The sequence below is a fragment of the Barbatula barbatula genome (genome assembly GCF_947034865.1).
Source record: "Barbatula barbatula genome assembly, chromosome: 24".
Lineage (NCBI taxonomy): Eukaryota > Metazoa > Chordata > Actinopteri > Cypriniformes > Nemacheilidae > Barbatula > Barbatula barbatula.
Genome location: NC_136787.1, coordinates 15056033 through 15072298, shown reverse-complemented (window position 1 = coordinate 15072298; position 16266 = coordinate 15056033). Strand labels below are relative to the sequence as shown.

The 16266-nt window shown below is 38.4% G+C and overlaps 3 protein-coding genes across 6 annotated transcripts; 2 read left to right on the top strand and 1 right to left on the bottom strand.

Moving 5' to 3' along the window:
- The first annotated feature begins 85 nt into the window (after nt 1–85).
- On the top strand, nt 86–10904 carry supt20 (SPT20 homolog, SAGA complex component). Of its 4 annotated transcripts, none has more exons than XM_079448612.1 (24): nt 86–176; nt 717–794; nt 897–932; nt 1121–1246; nt 1430–1556; nt 1659–1762; nt 1982–2098; nt 2447–2500; nt 2589–2728; nt 2988–3147; nt 3223–3279; nt 3503–3574; nt 4455–4624; nt 4770–4802; nt 4909–5026; nt 5706–5811; nt 5921–6058; nt 6157–6430; nt 6518–6666; nt 6896–6951; nt 7038–7154; nt 7960–8059; nt 8442–8530; nt 10114–10903. In XM_079448612.1, the coding sequence occupies exons 2-24, from the start codon at nt 792–794 to the stop codon at nt 10261–10263; spliced, it is 2496 nt and encodes an 831-aa protein (XP_079304738.1). In that variant the 5' UTR covers nt 86–176; nt 717–791; the 3' UTR covers nt 10264–10903. The 4 variants fall into 4 exon arrangements, with proteins under 4 accessions (XP_079304738.1, XP_079304737.1, XP_079304740.1 ...); XM_079448611.1 differs by having other exon boundaries at nt 93–260; XM_079448614.1 differs by lacking the exon at nt 8442–8530 and having other exon boundaries at nt 109–176.
- Nucleotides 10767–13098, bottom strand: exosc8 (exosome component 8). The gene is made up of 11 exons (XM_079448616.1): nt 12975–13098; nt 12782–12818; nt 12610–12673; nt 12447–12520; nt 12332–12377; nt 12031–12136; nt 11840–11885; nt 11637–11733; nt 11431–11551; nt 11213–11319; nt 10767–11044 (listed from the first exon to the last, which is right to left on the bottom strand). Exons 1-11 carry the CDS (start codon nt 12989–12991, stop codon nt 10926–10928), a joined length of 834 nt encoding a protein of 277 aa, XP_079304742.1. The 5' UTR covers nt 12992–13098; the 3' UTR covers nt 10767–10925.
- On the top strand, nt 13060–16074 carry alg5 (ALG5 dolichyl-phosphate beta-glucosyltransferase). The gene is made up of 10 exons (XM_079448615.1): nt 13060–13418; nt 13580–13748; nt 13946–13992; nt 14253–14321; nt 14404–14496; nt 14577–14690; nt 14851–14910; nt 15030–15181; nt 15266–15351; nt 15485–16074. Exons 1-10 carry the CDS (start codon nt 13353–13355, stop codon nt 15598–15600), a joined length of 972 nt encoding a protein of 323 aa, XP_079304741.1. The 5' UTR covers nt 13060–13352; the 3' UTR covers nt 15601–16074.
- The last annotated feature ends 192 nt before the right edge of the window (nt 16075–16266 follow it).

Here is a 16266-nt window from a genome sequence, read left to right as displayed (position 1 = left end):
AAAATTATTACTATTATAAAAACATGAAGTATTTATTAAATAATAAGAAAATGTGAAAACTAAGAGAAGTCAGCAAAACACAATTAATCCGAGAAGCGAATCCTTGGTTCCGCCTCCAGCTCGCGCGCACACCGGAAGTTTGGACTTTGTTGTTACACTGGAACAAAATGGCTGCTGTGAGTTTTTTTCATTGAAGGCACTGGAACATTTATTTCGCTTCTTGCTTTGGATTTCCTGCCTGTGGTGATGCAACTTGATTGGCAAGTCGGCTTTGATGTTTGTCGCCATTGTCACATAATGACCCAGTTTGTCAGTCGTCCGTGTCGTTTGAATTTGTGCATTTTAAGTGAGCTGTTAGCTGTGGTTAGCCAGTCAGTCGTTTGCTGGAGCTCCAACTGAAGTTTGTTTTCTTCTGCTGTGCTCATATTCCTCCGCATTTCAATAAAGCATGTCGTTTATTCATGTTGCATTATTTAACACATTCTTTGCAATCGTCATGTTGAAGTTAACCGCATTTGTTTGCAAATTATTGAGATTGCACATGTGCACAGATGCACAACTGTCTCAATGAACTGTCTTCATGTCTCAAACTAACTTAATTCGCAATCGTGTGCTTGTTGTTGAAGGTTTTGGTTTGAGTTGTGAATGGAAGCTGTCAGATGACAGGTAAATGTTAGCATGGAGTGTGTTTCTGATCTGTCCCCCCCCCTTCTCAGGGCTTGAATGGTGTGCGTGTGGAGGTGACAGTGCTGGTGTAATACAACATCGCCTCCTGTCACTTAGCGACCACAATGGTAAGCATGATTTTATAATATAACATTCCTAATAGTTTACTTTTTAGAGATTTTGACATTTCTTTTACGAGCAAAATTTTATTATTATTTAATTCTTTACAGCAACAAGTTCTAGAATATGCATTGGATCGGGCTGAGGTATGTATTTCTACTTGAATTTTAGTTCTTTAGATATTGCTTCTTCATTGGTTCATAATGGTTATTGTAATTGTGTTGTTGTGTTGCCTGCCTAAATGCAATAAGTGTGTGGAAGAATTTCAATAGAATATAATAATACTTTACTATAACTACAATGCTATAACACTACTATAATGTTATGTATTTAGTACATTGTTGAAAGTGCCCGTCAGCGACCGGCAAAGAGACGAGTATCCTCAACTGGAAAGAAATCTTTATATCAGAAACTTTATGAATTATATATTGAAGAGTGTGAAAAGGAACCTGAGTTGAAGGTAATTCTCACTCCTTAAACACAAACACATGTATGCTATTACATATTCATAAGTTTGTGAGAACAAGATGTTTTGTGTTTATAATAACATGCCTTGCAATCTTAAGTATACATAAATCAAATTAAGTCAGTTTTTATTTCATGTTGACATTGACACATGCATGTTACTGTCCTCTTTTTGTAGAAACTAAGAAGAAATGTGAATCTACTAGAGAAGCTGGTATCGCAGGAGTCTGTCTCCTGTCTGGTGGTCAACCTGTACCCTGGAAATGAAGGATACTCTCTCATGCTCCGAGGAAAGAATGGATCGGGTACTGTCCGCTGTGTTTTGTACCATTTTTCTGAATCAGCTTAGCTTATCATGTGCACATTAATACCTATGATAGTTAAGCAGAGACTATTTTTATTTGTAGATTCAGAAACAATTCGGCTTCGCTATGAGGAAGGGGAGTTGCTGGAGTACCTGGATGCTGAGGAGCTCCCGCCGATCCTTGTAGACCTTTTAGAAAAATCACAGGTGAGTCTATGTGTTTATTTGGACTTTTCAGTCATTTGTTTTTATGTTATTATTTATGTTTTTGCATACACTCTGCAAAAAGTTTTATCATGTAATTCATAGTTTTAATGGTCAGTGATTATTGCTAATTTAATCAGTCATGCAAATTGTATAGAATTAACATAGCTTACATTATTCATGATTCTTTTTTCAAGCATTGATCATGCTTTATTCCATCAGGTGAACATATTTCACTGTGGCTGTGTCATAGCTGAGGTCAGGGACTACCGACAGTCTGGCAATGCAAAGATGCCCACCTACCAGAGTCGATACGTACTGCTGAGACCCACTATGCAGGTGAGTGACTTTAATCTGAATCCTCTCTTTGGGCACTTTAAACTGTTTTGAAAAAGAAATGCTTTGACCTTTTGGGTAGTTGTTAAATATACTGTACATGAGTCCTATAGTGTGACAGCTAATTTATTTATTTATTTTCAGAAACGGTTAATAATGTTATTTGTATTATCAATATTTAGAAATCAAATAAAAATTTAAATCTCTTTTATGCTAGTTTTTTCTAAATGTTTGCGGTCACACCATAGAACAAATGTATAGATTTACTTGTCAGCTACCCTTTTATAGATTATCTATTCTAAAAAAATTGAATGTTTTGATGTGGTAAATGTGGTATCTTCTCCATCCCAGACCCTTATCTGTGATGTTCATGCTATCACAAGTGATCACCACAAGTGGACGCAGGTACGAGTTGTTTGGAGCTTGTGTTATAGAGTTGCGCGGAATGCAGATTTTTTGTTCAAATGATCATGTGGTTTGCATGCGTTCATAGGATGATAAACTTCAGCTTGAGAGTCAGTTGATTCTGGCTACAGCAGAACCTCTGTGTCTGGATCCCTCCATCTCTGTCACCTGCACCACCAACCGTCTGCTCTACAACAAGCAGAAGATGAACACGCGGTCAATGAAACGGTAAACCTAGTGCGCTGTTCTTTCTGTTGTGTTCATTATTAAGCTTCTTTGTGTGTGTAGCTCTGTCTACTAAATCTGATTACAAACGTTGTGAGAATCTGTGCAGCATCTGAGAGCAGCATGTGAATTGATATTTGTATTTACTAACATTAAATATGTCATTAAAAGATCCCGATGTCCAGACTAAGGAAGATATATGACCGCATATGAGTCTTGTTGTCATTGACTGAAGTGGCCGTGGTGTTTCCTCTCCGTGCAGATGTTTCAGAAGACACTCACGAGCAGCTCTAAACAGACAGCAGGAGATGATGAACCACTGCCCCGCACTGCCACAGCTCAGACTCCTGGACTACCTGCAGAGGAGGAAAGAGAGGAAACCTGCTCCATCGATAGACCTCAAGATCTCCAAAGCTGGAAACGTAAGTCAGACTTGTGATCTTATCTAATGTGTGGTTGATTACTGTTGGTTTATAACGCTCTTGCTTGTGCTGCAGTGTGTGGACATGTGGAAACAGAGCAGCTGTCAGCTAACGATCCCATCGGATATTGACGTGAGTTGCTATTATGTGGATTTCAATTCCTTCTCAGAATAGAAATACATTTCTGTACATTGGTTAAGCAGATTATTCTTTTAACTTCAGACGTGTTATGAAATATAAATTTTTATTGTTCCTCCATTTATATTTTTGTATATTGGGTGTATTTATGTTTTTGCAGGCTTCTTGTTGCATGTTTTGTGAGGTTTGTATCTAAGTCAACTTACTCTCCTTCCAGGTTGAGAAATACGCAGTGGCAGAGAAGTCTGTGAAACTAGATGACTCTCAGCCCACCGTTTGGCCTTCACAGGTAATATAAATAAATATAATATAAGAGTACAAACTCAAAACTGACAAATACAGAGAACCAAACACACCTAGGCATTGAGTCAGTTCTGATCTGTGTGCACACTTTCATTTGCCCCACCCACTTAATGGTCATGTGACCGGAAAGGCCAATAGGGAGGATAGGAAACATTCTGCAGCCAATTGAATTTGAGCCAGAAACCTGCTTGGGTCATTTTTGGGTTTCTCAAGTACTGAAGTTCAGTTTGCATTTCTCAGCCAAAGAGGAAGAAATGTTTCAGGAAAAAACATTATTTTAACCTACCAAGTGTGAGAAAATAAACTTTTGTTTCGGTTGCAATGTTGTTCTTTTGTGTTCTCCACTGAGGAGACACAAAGTCTTAGCATCAAACTGAGAAAGTAAAATCCCGATTTGACAGCCATTCCAGACCTACAGTAGACAAATATTCACTTAGTATTCCACTGAACCGTTAGGAACATCTTAAAATTGCACAAAAGAGATTTGCAAAACTACAAAGGCAGAGCTGAGTGTGAACTATTAAATGTACACAAATTTATAACAGCATACTCTTAGTGTTCTTAAGATGGTTTTATAGACCACTTTGGTTGATATAATCAATATAATATAATATAATAATTGTTTAATGCTCAACTTCCTGTTTCACTAGACAAACGTTTGAACAAAATACAACTAACACAATATTTATAACCAATTTAAAACATTAAACAAATATCTTAAAGATTTAACTATATTTTTAAAATATTTAAAAAATTCATAAATAAAAACTGAAATCGGAAGTGCTTCTGTAGCAGTGTTGACATCTTGCGGCAGTTTTATCATTGGTCTGCTTTTGTGACGACATGCCGTCTCTTCCTCTGAACAGGACGTAAGGGACGACTACACTTTCGAGTGCGAAGTTGGGGGACAGCCACAGAGAACAAAAGTTACATTCTTCCAGTCTACAGGGGACCCGCTTGTGTACGGCAAAATCTATAGCGCCAAAGACTCCAAATCGGAGGAGGACGTCACAGACCTGCATATCATTCACCCATCGTAAGCCTTAAATTATGATATTTTTTATTTATTTAAAGCCTTTCTGTATTTATTGTAGGTATTGTTTCATAAAGCTGGTAATAAAGTTAGAACTGGTTCAGTGGAGTCAGTTATTTGATTTGATCATAGAATTCTTTTTTTGCAGATTCCTCATTGGTTCAAAGACAGATGCTGACCGGTAAGTACAGGAGCTGTGCTTTGTCGCGGTATAAACCACTGTAGGGATCACACTGTGTAGTTATCTATAATGAGCGCACATCCATGTGAATGTTCCTCTGCTGCAGGTTTTTGACGCAGTATAGAGAGGTATACGAGCAAGACATGAAGTGTCCGGTTAAAATATTACATAACTCAGGCAGCGTGGGCTCGCAGGGCCAGATCTCCCCTACAAGAGAGACTGAGGTAAGAAACCCTTTGTACGCGTGTCATTATGGATTAAGGACATTCATCGGTTCCTTTATGTATGATTGTTTCCTTTTTTGTTATTTAGCATGTTATTAAACAATACTAATAAATCAATTAAGTAAATAAATAGATACAACATTTCTTCTTAATGAGAGGTGTGGGAAAGATTATAAGAAAAATATCATATTTTGAACAAATATTTGTATAATGTTTATTGTTGATTAATTAATAATTTTGTTATGTACTTTTGTCAATAAATTTTTTATGCGGTGCTATAAAGGTTTAATTAATTATTCGTTTTTTATTTATATATAAATAATTTTTGTGCCTCAACTTAAATTAAACTCATATAGCATTATATAAGGTTATTTTAATGATTTTTTCATTCATATATTTAATGTTTTTTTAGTTCCTCAACTTAATTACTGAGGCACATTTTTTCAAAAAACATTTAGACTAAAGACTTTTTATCCAAAAGCAAAAATGTTTGTCAGAAATGTTGTTTTAGTGAACTACAGTGACCTTGGATGCATAATAAAGTAGTTACAGATATTTGTTTATATGTTCAGTTGGTGTATGTCACTGTAGGAAATGACAACTTCCAGAAAGTATTTCATGTCAGCAATCTACATACATGCTGTTACAGAGTTTTAAATAGATGTTTGTTGTTATGCAGGCTGATGGTTTCTCAGCACTGGTCCAGAATTCCGTTTTAGGCAAGGGTGTGAAACACAGACCGCCTCCTATCAAACTGCCATCCGGCTCAGCCTGCAGCTCCTCAGGTGGACAATATTTGTTTTAAGCTTTTAACCTGTGTTTTTTTAAAAGCTGTGAAACATTCGGAATGGATTAAAAGTGCATTTGAAACATCTAGTTTTTATTTCTATCCAGGTAACCTATACAATACACAGGCCTCCAGTGGCCATCTCAAGTGCCCAACCCCTCCACCCACAAAGAATCCGTCGCTCTCCCGAAAACACTCAATGGAACACGGTCTGCTGTCCCCTGCTGCTCTCTCACCCATGCAGAGTAAGCGTCTCCCATCCATAACCAGAAATGCCATCAACATGAACATAACCTGATATATGAGTTAATATCTCATCCTCAACTTTGAATTTCCTCTTTAGGATCAGGAACACCCAAGCCCTCCACACCCACACCCACCAACACACCCTGTTCTACGCCACACCCTGCCGATATTCAGAGTACCACGCCCACCCTGCAGGACCCCGCCCCCCCTCAGCAGCCTACACTGCTGACACCTTTTGCACAGCAGCAGATGGCCCTGAGTCAGGCTCTGCCAGTCATGAATATCCCTTTGCCCATTTCCAGTACCACCTCTTCACAGGTCATGACCAACCCAGCTGGACTGAACTTCATCAATGTGGTGGGCTCTGTTTGGTAAGAGCTTCCTTTTTCCTTCTTCAACCACATTATACCTTAAGAGTGATTTCTACAGTAAATTCATTTAATCATTCTTTCACACAGCAGTCCACAGACTCTGATGAGCGGTTCTAACCCAATGTTGGGCTGTAGTCCTGGTTCTCTGCCTTCTGGGATCCCCCTGAGTGGGCTTCTGCCCTCTGGTGGTCTCATGCCTGGACCCCTTCCTGCCATGCAGCCCACAGCCCAGACGGGTAAACTTTTTTCTTTAGTCCTGTTAAAGAATAAAAATTGATATTGAGCTTCAAGAACGTTTGTAATTACAATGCTTCACCATTCTGGAGACCTAGGGAATGAATCTCGGTAGTCTGCATCTTCATAGTTAACCAAACAACCCAGTTTAAGTTTCAGAACATCTGAGAGGAGGAACAGACTTATGTTTCATCTGTTGTGGAGAGTCAAATGTTTATGTTGTACATGCAGGTGGGCCCTTCAGCTTGAACAGCAGCCCTGGATTACGACCGCTTAACTTTCTGCCGGTGAGGAGGCTTCAGGAGATAATGAGATGGTTGCTGCAATGCTATTTGTCAAACTCACGTCACACTTATTTCTATTTCTTTTTCAGATTCCCACAGGGCCGTTGATTATTAACTCTAGACAGCAGAAGCAGTTGTCTCAGTTTTCCCCGCAGCAGCAGAGCAGTCAGTCTGCCACTTCCAGTCCCCAGCAGCAGGGGGAGTCGGTGAGTCAGAAATCTCAATGACATAGCACACACAGTTTATGAAACTATGACACTGGTGTTGTCCCAAATACACAGATAGGATTTTTTGAAAGGACAATACCGATTTTAATAAACAACTATTTCCATTCATACGTTTTGAATAGGGATGAGGATAGTTTATTGTTTTATATTTTGATAAAAGAAATACAATAGAAAATAACATTGCGTTATTATTTGAAATGTAAAATATTGTATTCGGCTGCTTGGACTGGTTCAAATTCTTTGAATGGGTTATTGAACTTTAAAGATTGAGATGTATTTAAGCATGTTTATTTTTTTGTTAATAAAGATATGTTGAATGTGTTTTAGTTTTAAACATATTTCTAATTTAATGTACGCAAACCAACCTGGAATAAATATCGACAGCTGAAATATTGGTGTCTCTATTTGCATCATTCTTACTGAAACATCATGGCAGTAAAGATTTAAATGATTAAACATATATGAATATCATAATAAACATAATTTTGTTCTTTACCTTGCACAAGGCATCATTTAAAAATAGTAATTAATTATTTCTCTTTTTGTTTTTTGCTTTTTCTGCTAAAATTCCTATGACAGTCACACGACCCTACTTGTCCGAGTGCATTATATATTGGAATTTAAATGGAGTAAAATGAAAATATTCTGAAAAACAATTGGATGTTTTTAAGAAAATCTGGTTTTACATATTGAAACCAAGATTTACTATGCTATGCAGTGGATTTGAACTAAAGAAATTTGCACAAGTGTGCAGAATAACTGAATGTTGTCCTCTGTGGTCCAGGCTGATGCAGGACTGACGGCAGGACAGGGACTGTCTGCCCAACAGACTGCAGTTATCAACCTCACTGGAGTGGGAGGTTTCATGTCCCCACAGGCAGCAGGTACGTACACACACTTGACGCAGAGAGGGTCTCAAACCGGTTTAATTTCTTTGCCACTTCTCTGTGTAACTCAAGAACATATGTAGTCAAAGTCAATCTAACAGACACTAACACAAACATTAGCTGTACTAATGGAGTTACCCTGTCTTAGGTTTGTAGCGTGTCATACTAATCTCACCATAGATCAACCAAAGACAATTAGACCTGTTTAATTTGATCATCTTGGTTGTCATATGATTAACATGATGGTGGATGCCACGTTTCCTCTTTCTGCTACATTGTACCTTTTATTTCCTGTGACCTCCCTCCCCACCCTGATCTTTTTCTCTTCCCTTCCTCTTCCTCCTCCTCCTCCTCCACCCCTCCCCTCTTTCCGTGGTAGTGCTGTCCCAGCTGGGTTGTGGTCTGGATGGGTCCGGGCCTGGCCTGCCGTCCCCGAGGCTACAGCAACAGCACCAGCCACAGATCCAAGTAATGCAGCAACTTTGACCTCATCCACCCATAGACATGTGTATATCAGACCGACCTTTGACCCTCGGATGAGCGAGAGATGCCGATTCCTCTCTGGCAGGCCTTTGATGTCAACCTAATATCCAAATTGGCCCTGTTTACATTCCTACTACACTTTCTCATTATTAATTTTGAAGTTTTAACTCTTAAACAACTTTGCTGACATCATCAAGGCCAGTCCAGCTATTGGTTAATGTTAAAGGATAAGCAGAATTTATTTCATTATTGAAGCAATTTTGAGAGTAATGCTGCTTTTTCCATTTGTTATTAGTTAATAGTAAATTAATACCAGACAATACAATTTGAATCTCCCCATCAGCTTAAAAGTATACTCTATATTAGGTTAGATTTTCAGAACATTGTCTGTTATACAATGTCTATGCATTCATTGTTTACACTTCATAGATATACCCTGTCCTTCATCATAGTTCTCTCGTGGCTACTTCTTCATAGATTATTTTCTTGTCTGTCTTGTGTTAACCTTCTATTGACCTTTATTTACCTTTTGCATTAAATATCAAGCTTGCGGCATCAGCGTATCTCTGTGCAAGCACTTGAGCTGCATGTTTCTCAGAAGAAAAAAACTCAAAACTATAGAAATGTTTTAAATCTTTATATATTTATCGGTAGGTTTGTTGCTATATTTGATTTCTCGTTCCGTGCTTTATTTCCAAGCATGACACACTTTTGTTTTATCGGACCTGTTGCCTTTCTTCTGCATCTGACCCTCAAAATCTTGCTTTAGTTTGGGCTGAAATGCGAGTTTGAAGTTGCTGTCTTACTGACACCTAACAAGAGCATGGCAGATGTGTGTGTGTGTACGTGTGAGATCATTACAAGGTTATCGATGAACAAAAGCAGCATCCATCAGTACTGATTCATCCCCTTCTTTATGAATAAGCGTTTGTCTTTTCCATTGCTTTTGCTCATTTCGTTCTCTTTCAGCCTCACCTTGCTTCTGCAACCTCAACGCTGATGTCTGTCCAACACTGCATCCACATTCACTGTATTATTATTATTGAGCATTTACTGTCGTCACAGCTTTGCTTCAGTTGAAACGTTTCCACTACCTGAGCCAGTTATGATATGATATAATATGTCAGTCAAACGTTTGGACACACCTACTGATGTTTTAGAAAAATGATTCTGGGTGCGATTAATCGCTTGACAGCCCTAAAAATTATGTATTTTTAATTGGCAAGGTTTTGAGATAATGAACACGAATTCAGTCAAATGTGTCCACACTTTTAACTGGTAGCTTATATATTTGAGATCAAGGTAAAATTCTGTTTTCACTGCACCTTTACAAAGTATTGAATCACTGTTTGACTTTGCACATACACTGAAGACAGCTTTGTCAATTGCAATAATAGTATTTTCGTTTTGTGGCACAAAGGGAGTGTTCAAACGGTTACCTAGAATTCATAATTTTAGCTTACAATCAAAAGTTTGGGAGAGATACTGAGACAAGGCTGCCATGAGAGCAGACCCCATTTCTCAAACGCTGCTAATTAATTTCCTGTCATTCTCTTCCCTTTGCACAGTTGCAATTCTTGCAGCACCAAATGCAACAGCAGCAAATGGGTATGGCAGTGGGGGCAGCGGCACAGGCGGTGCTGCCACGGCAACATTCCGCCAACCAGCCAAGAAGTAAGAGGAAACGCAGCACGCCACAGCCCCTCCCCAAATCATGACCTTCGGCCCCGCCTGCTCACCCATCATGAGAAAGACAACTATGGCACTGTGTTCGGATTTTTACGGACTGACCGGACTATGTTTTTTACGTTTATAGGGGTACAGGAATTGGCCACCTAACCTCAGGCCAGACAAATAGATGTACTTATGGCAAGGATTTTTAGAGCAGGGGACCTTAGAGTATTACCGTATTTTAAAATGAAATACATGAAATGAGACAATTCTCGTAGGGTCCTCCGAGGCATCCTGTCTCTGTTCTCCTTCCAAATGGCCCTTTCTATGAAAGCCCGTTAGGCTCGAGAAAGCGGACCCTACGCACACTAATAAGGGCCGTACAGATATGCCTCAATCACCTGTTGCTCAACGTTACAAGTAAATCTCTACTGCTGGATGTCAGAGTGATAGGCAGCCTTGACCCAGCATGCAATTACATGTGCGGTTTTTATACGGCACATTTTAAAACGGCATTTTGTTATACTGTGGGGAGTTGGTGTATATTCTTATGAAAAAAATGTAAGCCGTGTGAGTGGAAGACATTTCTGAACACTGAGGCAGAATTTTTGTAAATGGTCTTTGTCGGCAGTTTTATTGTGATAAAAAGGAAAGTATATATTGACAGTGAAAATACAACTTTTAGATAAAAAAATGACAGTGTGTGTGTTTATTTTGACATCTTCATGCTATCCATCACTTTGTTCAGGAGTTTGTTGATTTCTTTGTTTCTTGTTACGGCGCGATTTATGCAGTGTTGCAGTTTCTCAGCAGATAGTGAAGTGCCACCTAAAACCAAAAATTGAAATGGACAAAATTGCTGTTTATTCTTCTCCGGGCAAAAGTCATCGCAAATTATTCAAACATACAGGTATTAGAAAAGAGCAAAAGCTCATCTGATAACAAGACATGAAACAACAGGTGCCAACGGTGACAAGGTTCCCACTCCCGTCTCACCTGGTTTATGGACTGCACACAGTCGATCCTCTTCATCTGTTACTACGGTTAATAATGCTGTAGACAAGCTTTCCTCTTCTGCTGTTGGGTCTACGATGGTGATGGTACTGCACAAAGAGAAAGTGTAAGTATGGAAGAAACTTGTTTAATTATTTTAATTTATTCGTTATATAGGACCAAATGAGTGGTAAATGTCCCCCCAAAAAACTTTGACTCACTCGTCAAATACTGCAAATGATGATCCAACTGGGTGCCGGTTGATATTCAAATGTTTATTTTTCTTCATGTCAACTTCTGCTAAATCTGTGTCTTTGTTTATTGTGACTTCAGGGAGTTGTGCTGAGATGAGAAATATGAAAGATTATTGATAAGAACAGCAGTGGTGCAGAGAGGAGGAACTGATAGAAGCGGAAGAAAAGCTCACCGTTCTTTAAAGCTGCCAGCAGAGCTATGATGCAGGTGTCAAGTAAATTCCCATCATAATCCAAACACATTATATCACAGTACAGCACCCAACAAAGCTAAAAAAAAATGATTAACTGGATTTGCAAACTTATGATGAAATGAGTAGACATATAGATATTTTACCTTCATAATAAAAGTAAAATGTTAGCTACAATAACGTACCTTTGCTTTTTCAATGCACAATTCTTCCATATTTATTAAATCTGAACTGTGGAATAGAAAAAGTAAATACCATCAAAACAAACATTTTAAGAAGTAATATAGTTAGTTTTCACTTCTTCATTAACAACTAACAAGTGCAAACTTGCTCAAATTAAGGAGAGAATAAAAAATATTAGTGTCTTGAGCTGTACCTCTCAATAACATCAGCAATAAACTGGCTGGCTGCTTGAGCCTGTTCTCCCGGTGGACCGGGTCTGAATCTAGATGAGCACAGGGGTGGCAGATCTACATTTGGAACTTGAACACCAGAGAGAAACATTCATGAATGAAATGTAAACAAATGCACCAAAGCACATAGATAACTGATATAAAAAACACATCTTTTAGATTCATTATTTGCGTGAGAATAGGTTTCTAGGCTAATTTAAATGATACAATATTAAAATAAATGATATTTACTCTTACATGCAATAAATGTAGGAGAAAAAATACCTATATAGCCTTTATTTGGAGCATCAGAGGGGGGCATTGTCAATTCCTGCAAGCAAAAATATGCTGTAACTTTAACTCAATATAGTTTTATAAAAACGTTGGAAATGAATCTTACAGCTTTTAATCCGCAGATTACTGTGGTATTCCCGACTTTCACCATTGCTGATCCATTAGCTGTATTTATAGAATCTAGGAAAACATTGAGAAAATTATGTCTTATCATTTGATATCTATTTATATTAAAATAAGTAATTGTATAAAGTGCATCTCAAACTTACTAATGTTTAACGTTGTGGGTCTAAACTCCCCCAATTCTCTTCCATCTGGACGACAATTCTCTTTCTGTTAAACATCATATGATCACTTTATAGTTCAGCACTCCTTTACCAGCTAAATCACTTACAGTTTATCTTTAAGTTTTGATAGCATACGGAATACTGATCAACTCACCAAAAAGCTCCTGTGATATTCAAGAGGCTCTGCGGTTCTGAAAATGAAATGAATCACCAGGTTATATCATTACATTTGTCATCACCCCTAATAACACCTCAATTATATTTTGATCAAGGCCAAACCAATGCATGTTTGCTGTCAACGTATTTATTCTGTACATGTGATTCATGCTCTCTACCATTGCACTTACTTGAATCCAGCCGCCATGATGTTTAGACGCACCACGTGAAGACGGGTCTGACGTAAGACGCAAATCCGCTGCCCTCCGGTCCAGTGGGGGGCGCTAAGTGTTGCTTCCGCCGAGGCGCTGTGTGCGGCGTGCTATCTCTTTGCCCGATGTGATGATGATGTGGTTTGTGACTGCGACTTCCGCGTAGGTGTTTCTCTGTGAGTGGAAGTAAAGTTCAACAATGAAAATGTAATAATTCCCCCCGTAATTTAATACGACACCCGTTCATATGTGTTCCGCCTCATGAAATCACAAGAAGGCTAGTTTTGAGGATTTTTATAGGAGGTCATAAATCGGTGACAGCTTACCTGCAGTGCTGTTTTGACTGGGATATGGATAATGGATTGCTGTATATGTGAATTAATACAGTGTCTGCTGTCTCTAGCGCTGGTCGCCTTTCTTCTGGTAAAATCTCTTTATGCTGACTGTTTATTGTGTGTTTTGCATTGTTTAGATCTTTATTATGTAGTTCTTTAATGAAACTTTATGCTTGAAATGCCTCTTTTGGTGGAAATGGCAATCCATATAGCAAAACATGTCAGTGAGTTGTCGGTTTGTCTCTGTAGGCTGTTGTCATTGCCCATGTCAGTGCTAAGATGGTAGATCAGACTCGCCACGAGAAGGAGAAATGCTTTTTAACTGCGGAAGGCAAGACAGAGTCATTCCCTAGTCTGTTGGATCCTCACTCGCTGGAGCTGTCTGTGGTGGTGCCTTCATACAATGAAGAACTCAGATGTAAGTTGTTTTGACATGATCTTAACTGTCTGTTGATAACAAACTCATATTAGGGGCCCTAGGGGGGATTTGAATTTAAATGAATAATCTGCCTTTACTAAAGAACATCATGGGAAAACAAGAAAGGCCTTATTGTGTAAAAAAACTAAATTATACATTAATTCATTTAAATAGGAAATGTATCTTTCTTATAACAGTGCCTGTCATGATGGATGAAGCCATGGAATACCTGGAGAAACGACAGGTGCGTCCTTTCCCCCCCCCCATTTTTTACTTCCATGATTGGTGTGAAGTCACAGGCTAGTGTTATACATTGCGATTTGGTTAAAGTGAATTAAGCTTGTGGATACCCCTGCTAACTGGTTGTTTTAACAGTTTATTTCCGGGTTGTGGCAAATGAATACATATTTAATATCGCAGTGTGTTTTTACACCACCAGGGGGCAGTGCTATACCAAAAGCCTCACTGTCTAAGGCTAAACTGTTCTCCTGTCAACTTTTTCAGAAAAAGAATCCATCATTCACCTACGAAGTTGTTGTAGTAGATGATGGAAGCAAAGACAAAACTACAGAGGTATTTTTTTATTCTAATAAACAAATTTTGTGAAATTATACCGAGCTTTCAAGTTCACTACTTTACTGTTATTCATCCTTAGGTTGCTATGGGATACACAAGAAAGTATGGAGCGCAAAAAGTGAGAGTCTTGACGCTGGTAAAAAACCGTGGAAAGGGTGGTGCAGTGAGAATGGTAAAAATACAAAATAAAACTTAAGATAGAAACTGCAGAACTGTCTTTGATACTTTGTTTTGTGCGGATTACATTTTCAGGGGACTTTAAGCTGCCGTGGACGTCTCATTCTCATGGCTGATGCAGATGGAGCAAGCATGTTTGCTGACCTTGAAAAAGTGGAAGCTTCTCTTCAAAGCATCAGCCCCAAGCCTGTGAGACACCACTGTCTGTAGACCAAAATAGACAAGAAAATTGAGTGTTTGTTATGCGAAACTTAATATGAGTGAACATTGCTGACTAAGGTTAAAGCAGTAGATATGCTAATTAGATTACAGCATATCAAAGCCATGATTTTGTTGCATTTTCATGCAGGAGAACATGGCAATCTCGTGTGGATCTAGAGCTCATCTGGAAGAAGATTCAGTGGCTCAGGTAAAAAGTGTTTCTTAAAGTATCAACAGAATAACAATAACTGTTACGTATGTGAAAAATCCTAATTTTCTTTAGCTCAGCGATTAGCATTTATATACTTCTGTTTCGTCGTGTAACAGCGGTCTATATTCCGAACGTTCCTGATGTATGGATTCCACTTTCTGGTGTGGTTCTTTTGTGTAAGGGGGATTAAAGACACACAATGCGGTTTCAAGCTCTTCACCCGTGAAGCGGCTTTGAAAACCTTCTCCAGTCTTCATGTGGAACGCTGGTGAGGAGGTTTATAACCTCAAATGAACACTCAGCATCTCATTCTGAAATGTATGTATTTTAATGCACCTTATTTTTTATGCAGGGCATTTGATGTTGAACTCTTGTACATTGCTCAGTGTTATAAAATCCCTATAGCTGAAGTGGCCATTAACTGGACAGAAATCGAAGGTTTGTGCTGTCATTTTTTTAATATAATTGCTCTTCAGACCCATACAATAAAATACATCACTACAATAAATAACACAAAAAAAGCTTATTTCCACTATGAGGTAACGAACACTTGTTTAATTGCACAATTTAGGGTCAAAGTTGGTGCCGTTTTGGAGTTGGCTGCAGATGGGAATGGATCTAATCTTTATAAGGCTGCGTTATCTCACCGGTGCCTGGAAATTGGAGTCCGACTGGAAAACCCAGTAGCCCTGTTACTGCTAGTGTGCTTGTCACTGTTCATGAGCTGAAAGAGGCTTGCGAGGGCAGCAGTGAAACACACAGTCCATCGCCTCAAATGAAGTGTCAGCATTGACATTTTATTATTATTACTGACCGTGACCACATAAAGGGGGGTGGTATTTGTATTTTGCTTATGTTCTGTTTTTCATTTTATTTTTGTCACAGACAAAAACGGTTCTTATAAATGGCCAAATAAAAAAAATTGTGAAATGGCATCTTCGTAATGTTTTAGCATGAAAACAACCTTCGACAAATTATGTCGTTTTCACACCAGCGTCAATTTCAAATAAAAAGCAAAGTTCAAAAGCAAATTGGCCTGCAATTTGCAAAGTGAATTTGATTTATTTGCAACTGCAACATTAAAGAAACATTGCTTGGCATTGATGATTTGTAATTTAATAAAATAAAAAAGAAATTATTTTTAAACAAACTGACCCGCATAAAAAACACAGTTGATTTGCTAAAAGTACATGGATTATGGTCCGGCATGTATATATATGGCTTTAATGTGGTGTACTCAATGGGTTACTAGTCTGCACCCTGGGAAGAGTATCCTGTTTGACCTGCAGTATTTCACATTACGGATCCTATTTAAAATAATGTGAATTTAACTACTTTCCATTTGTTAACACC

Bases quoted from the DNA above. Each gene is read 5' to 3' on its own strand.
- alg5 (XM_079448615.1), top strand. From the start codon at position 13,353: ATGGATTGCTGTATATGTGAATTAATACAGTGTCTGCTGTCTCTAGCG. The intron at 13,419-13,579 runs GTAAAATCTCTT...TTGTCTCTGTAG, and splicing joins CGCTGGTCGCCTTTCTTCTG to GCTGTTGTCATTGCCCATGT. The intron at 14,691-14,850 runs GTGAGACACCAC...ATTTTCATGCAG, and splicing joins AAAGCATCAGCCCCAAGCCT to GAGAACATGGCAATCTCGTG.
- exosc8 (XM_079448616.1), bottom strand. The intron at 12,674-12,781 runs GTGAGTTGATCA...GATGTTTAACAG, and splicing joins AATATCACAGGAGCTTTTTG to AAAGAGAATTGTCGTCCAGA. The intron at 11,552-11,636 runs GTGAGCTTTTCT...TTCTCATCTCAG, and splicing joins GCTGGCAGCTTTAAAGAACG to CACAACTCCCTGAAGTCACA.
- supt20 (XM_079448612.1), top strand. The intron at 2,099-2,446 runs GTGAGTGACTTT...TCTCCATCCCAG, and splicing joins TGCTGAGACCCACTATGCAG to ACCCTTATCTGTGATGTTCA. The intron at 6,667-6,895 runs GTAAACTTTTTT...TTGTACATGCAG, and splicing joins GCAGCCCACAGCCCAGACGG to GTGGGCCCTTCAGCTTGAAC.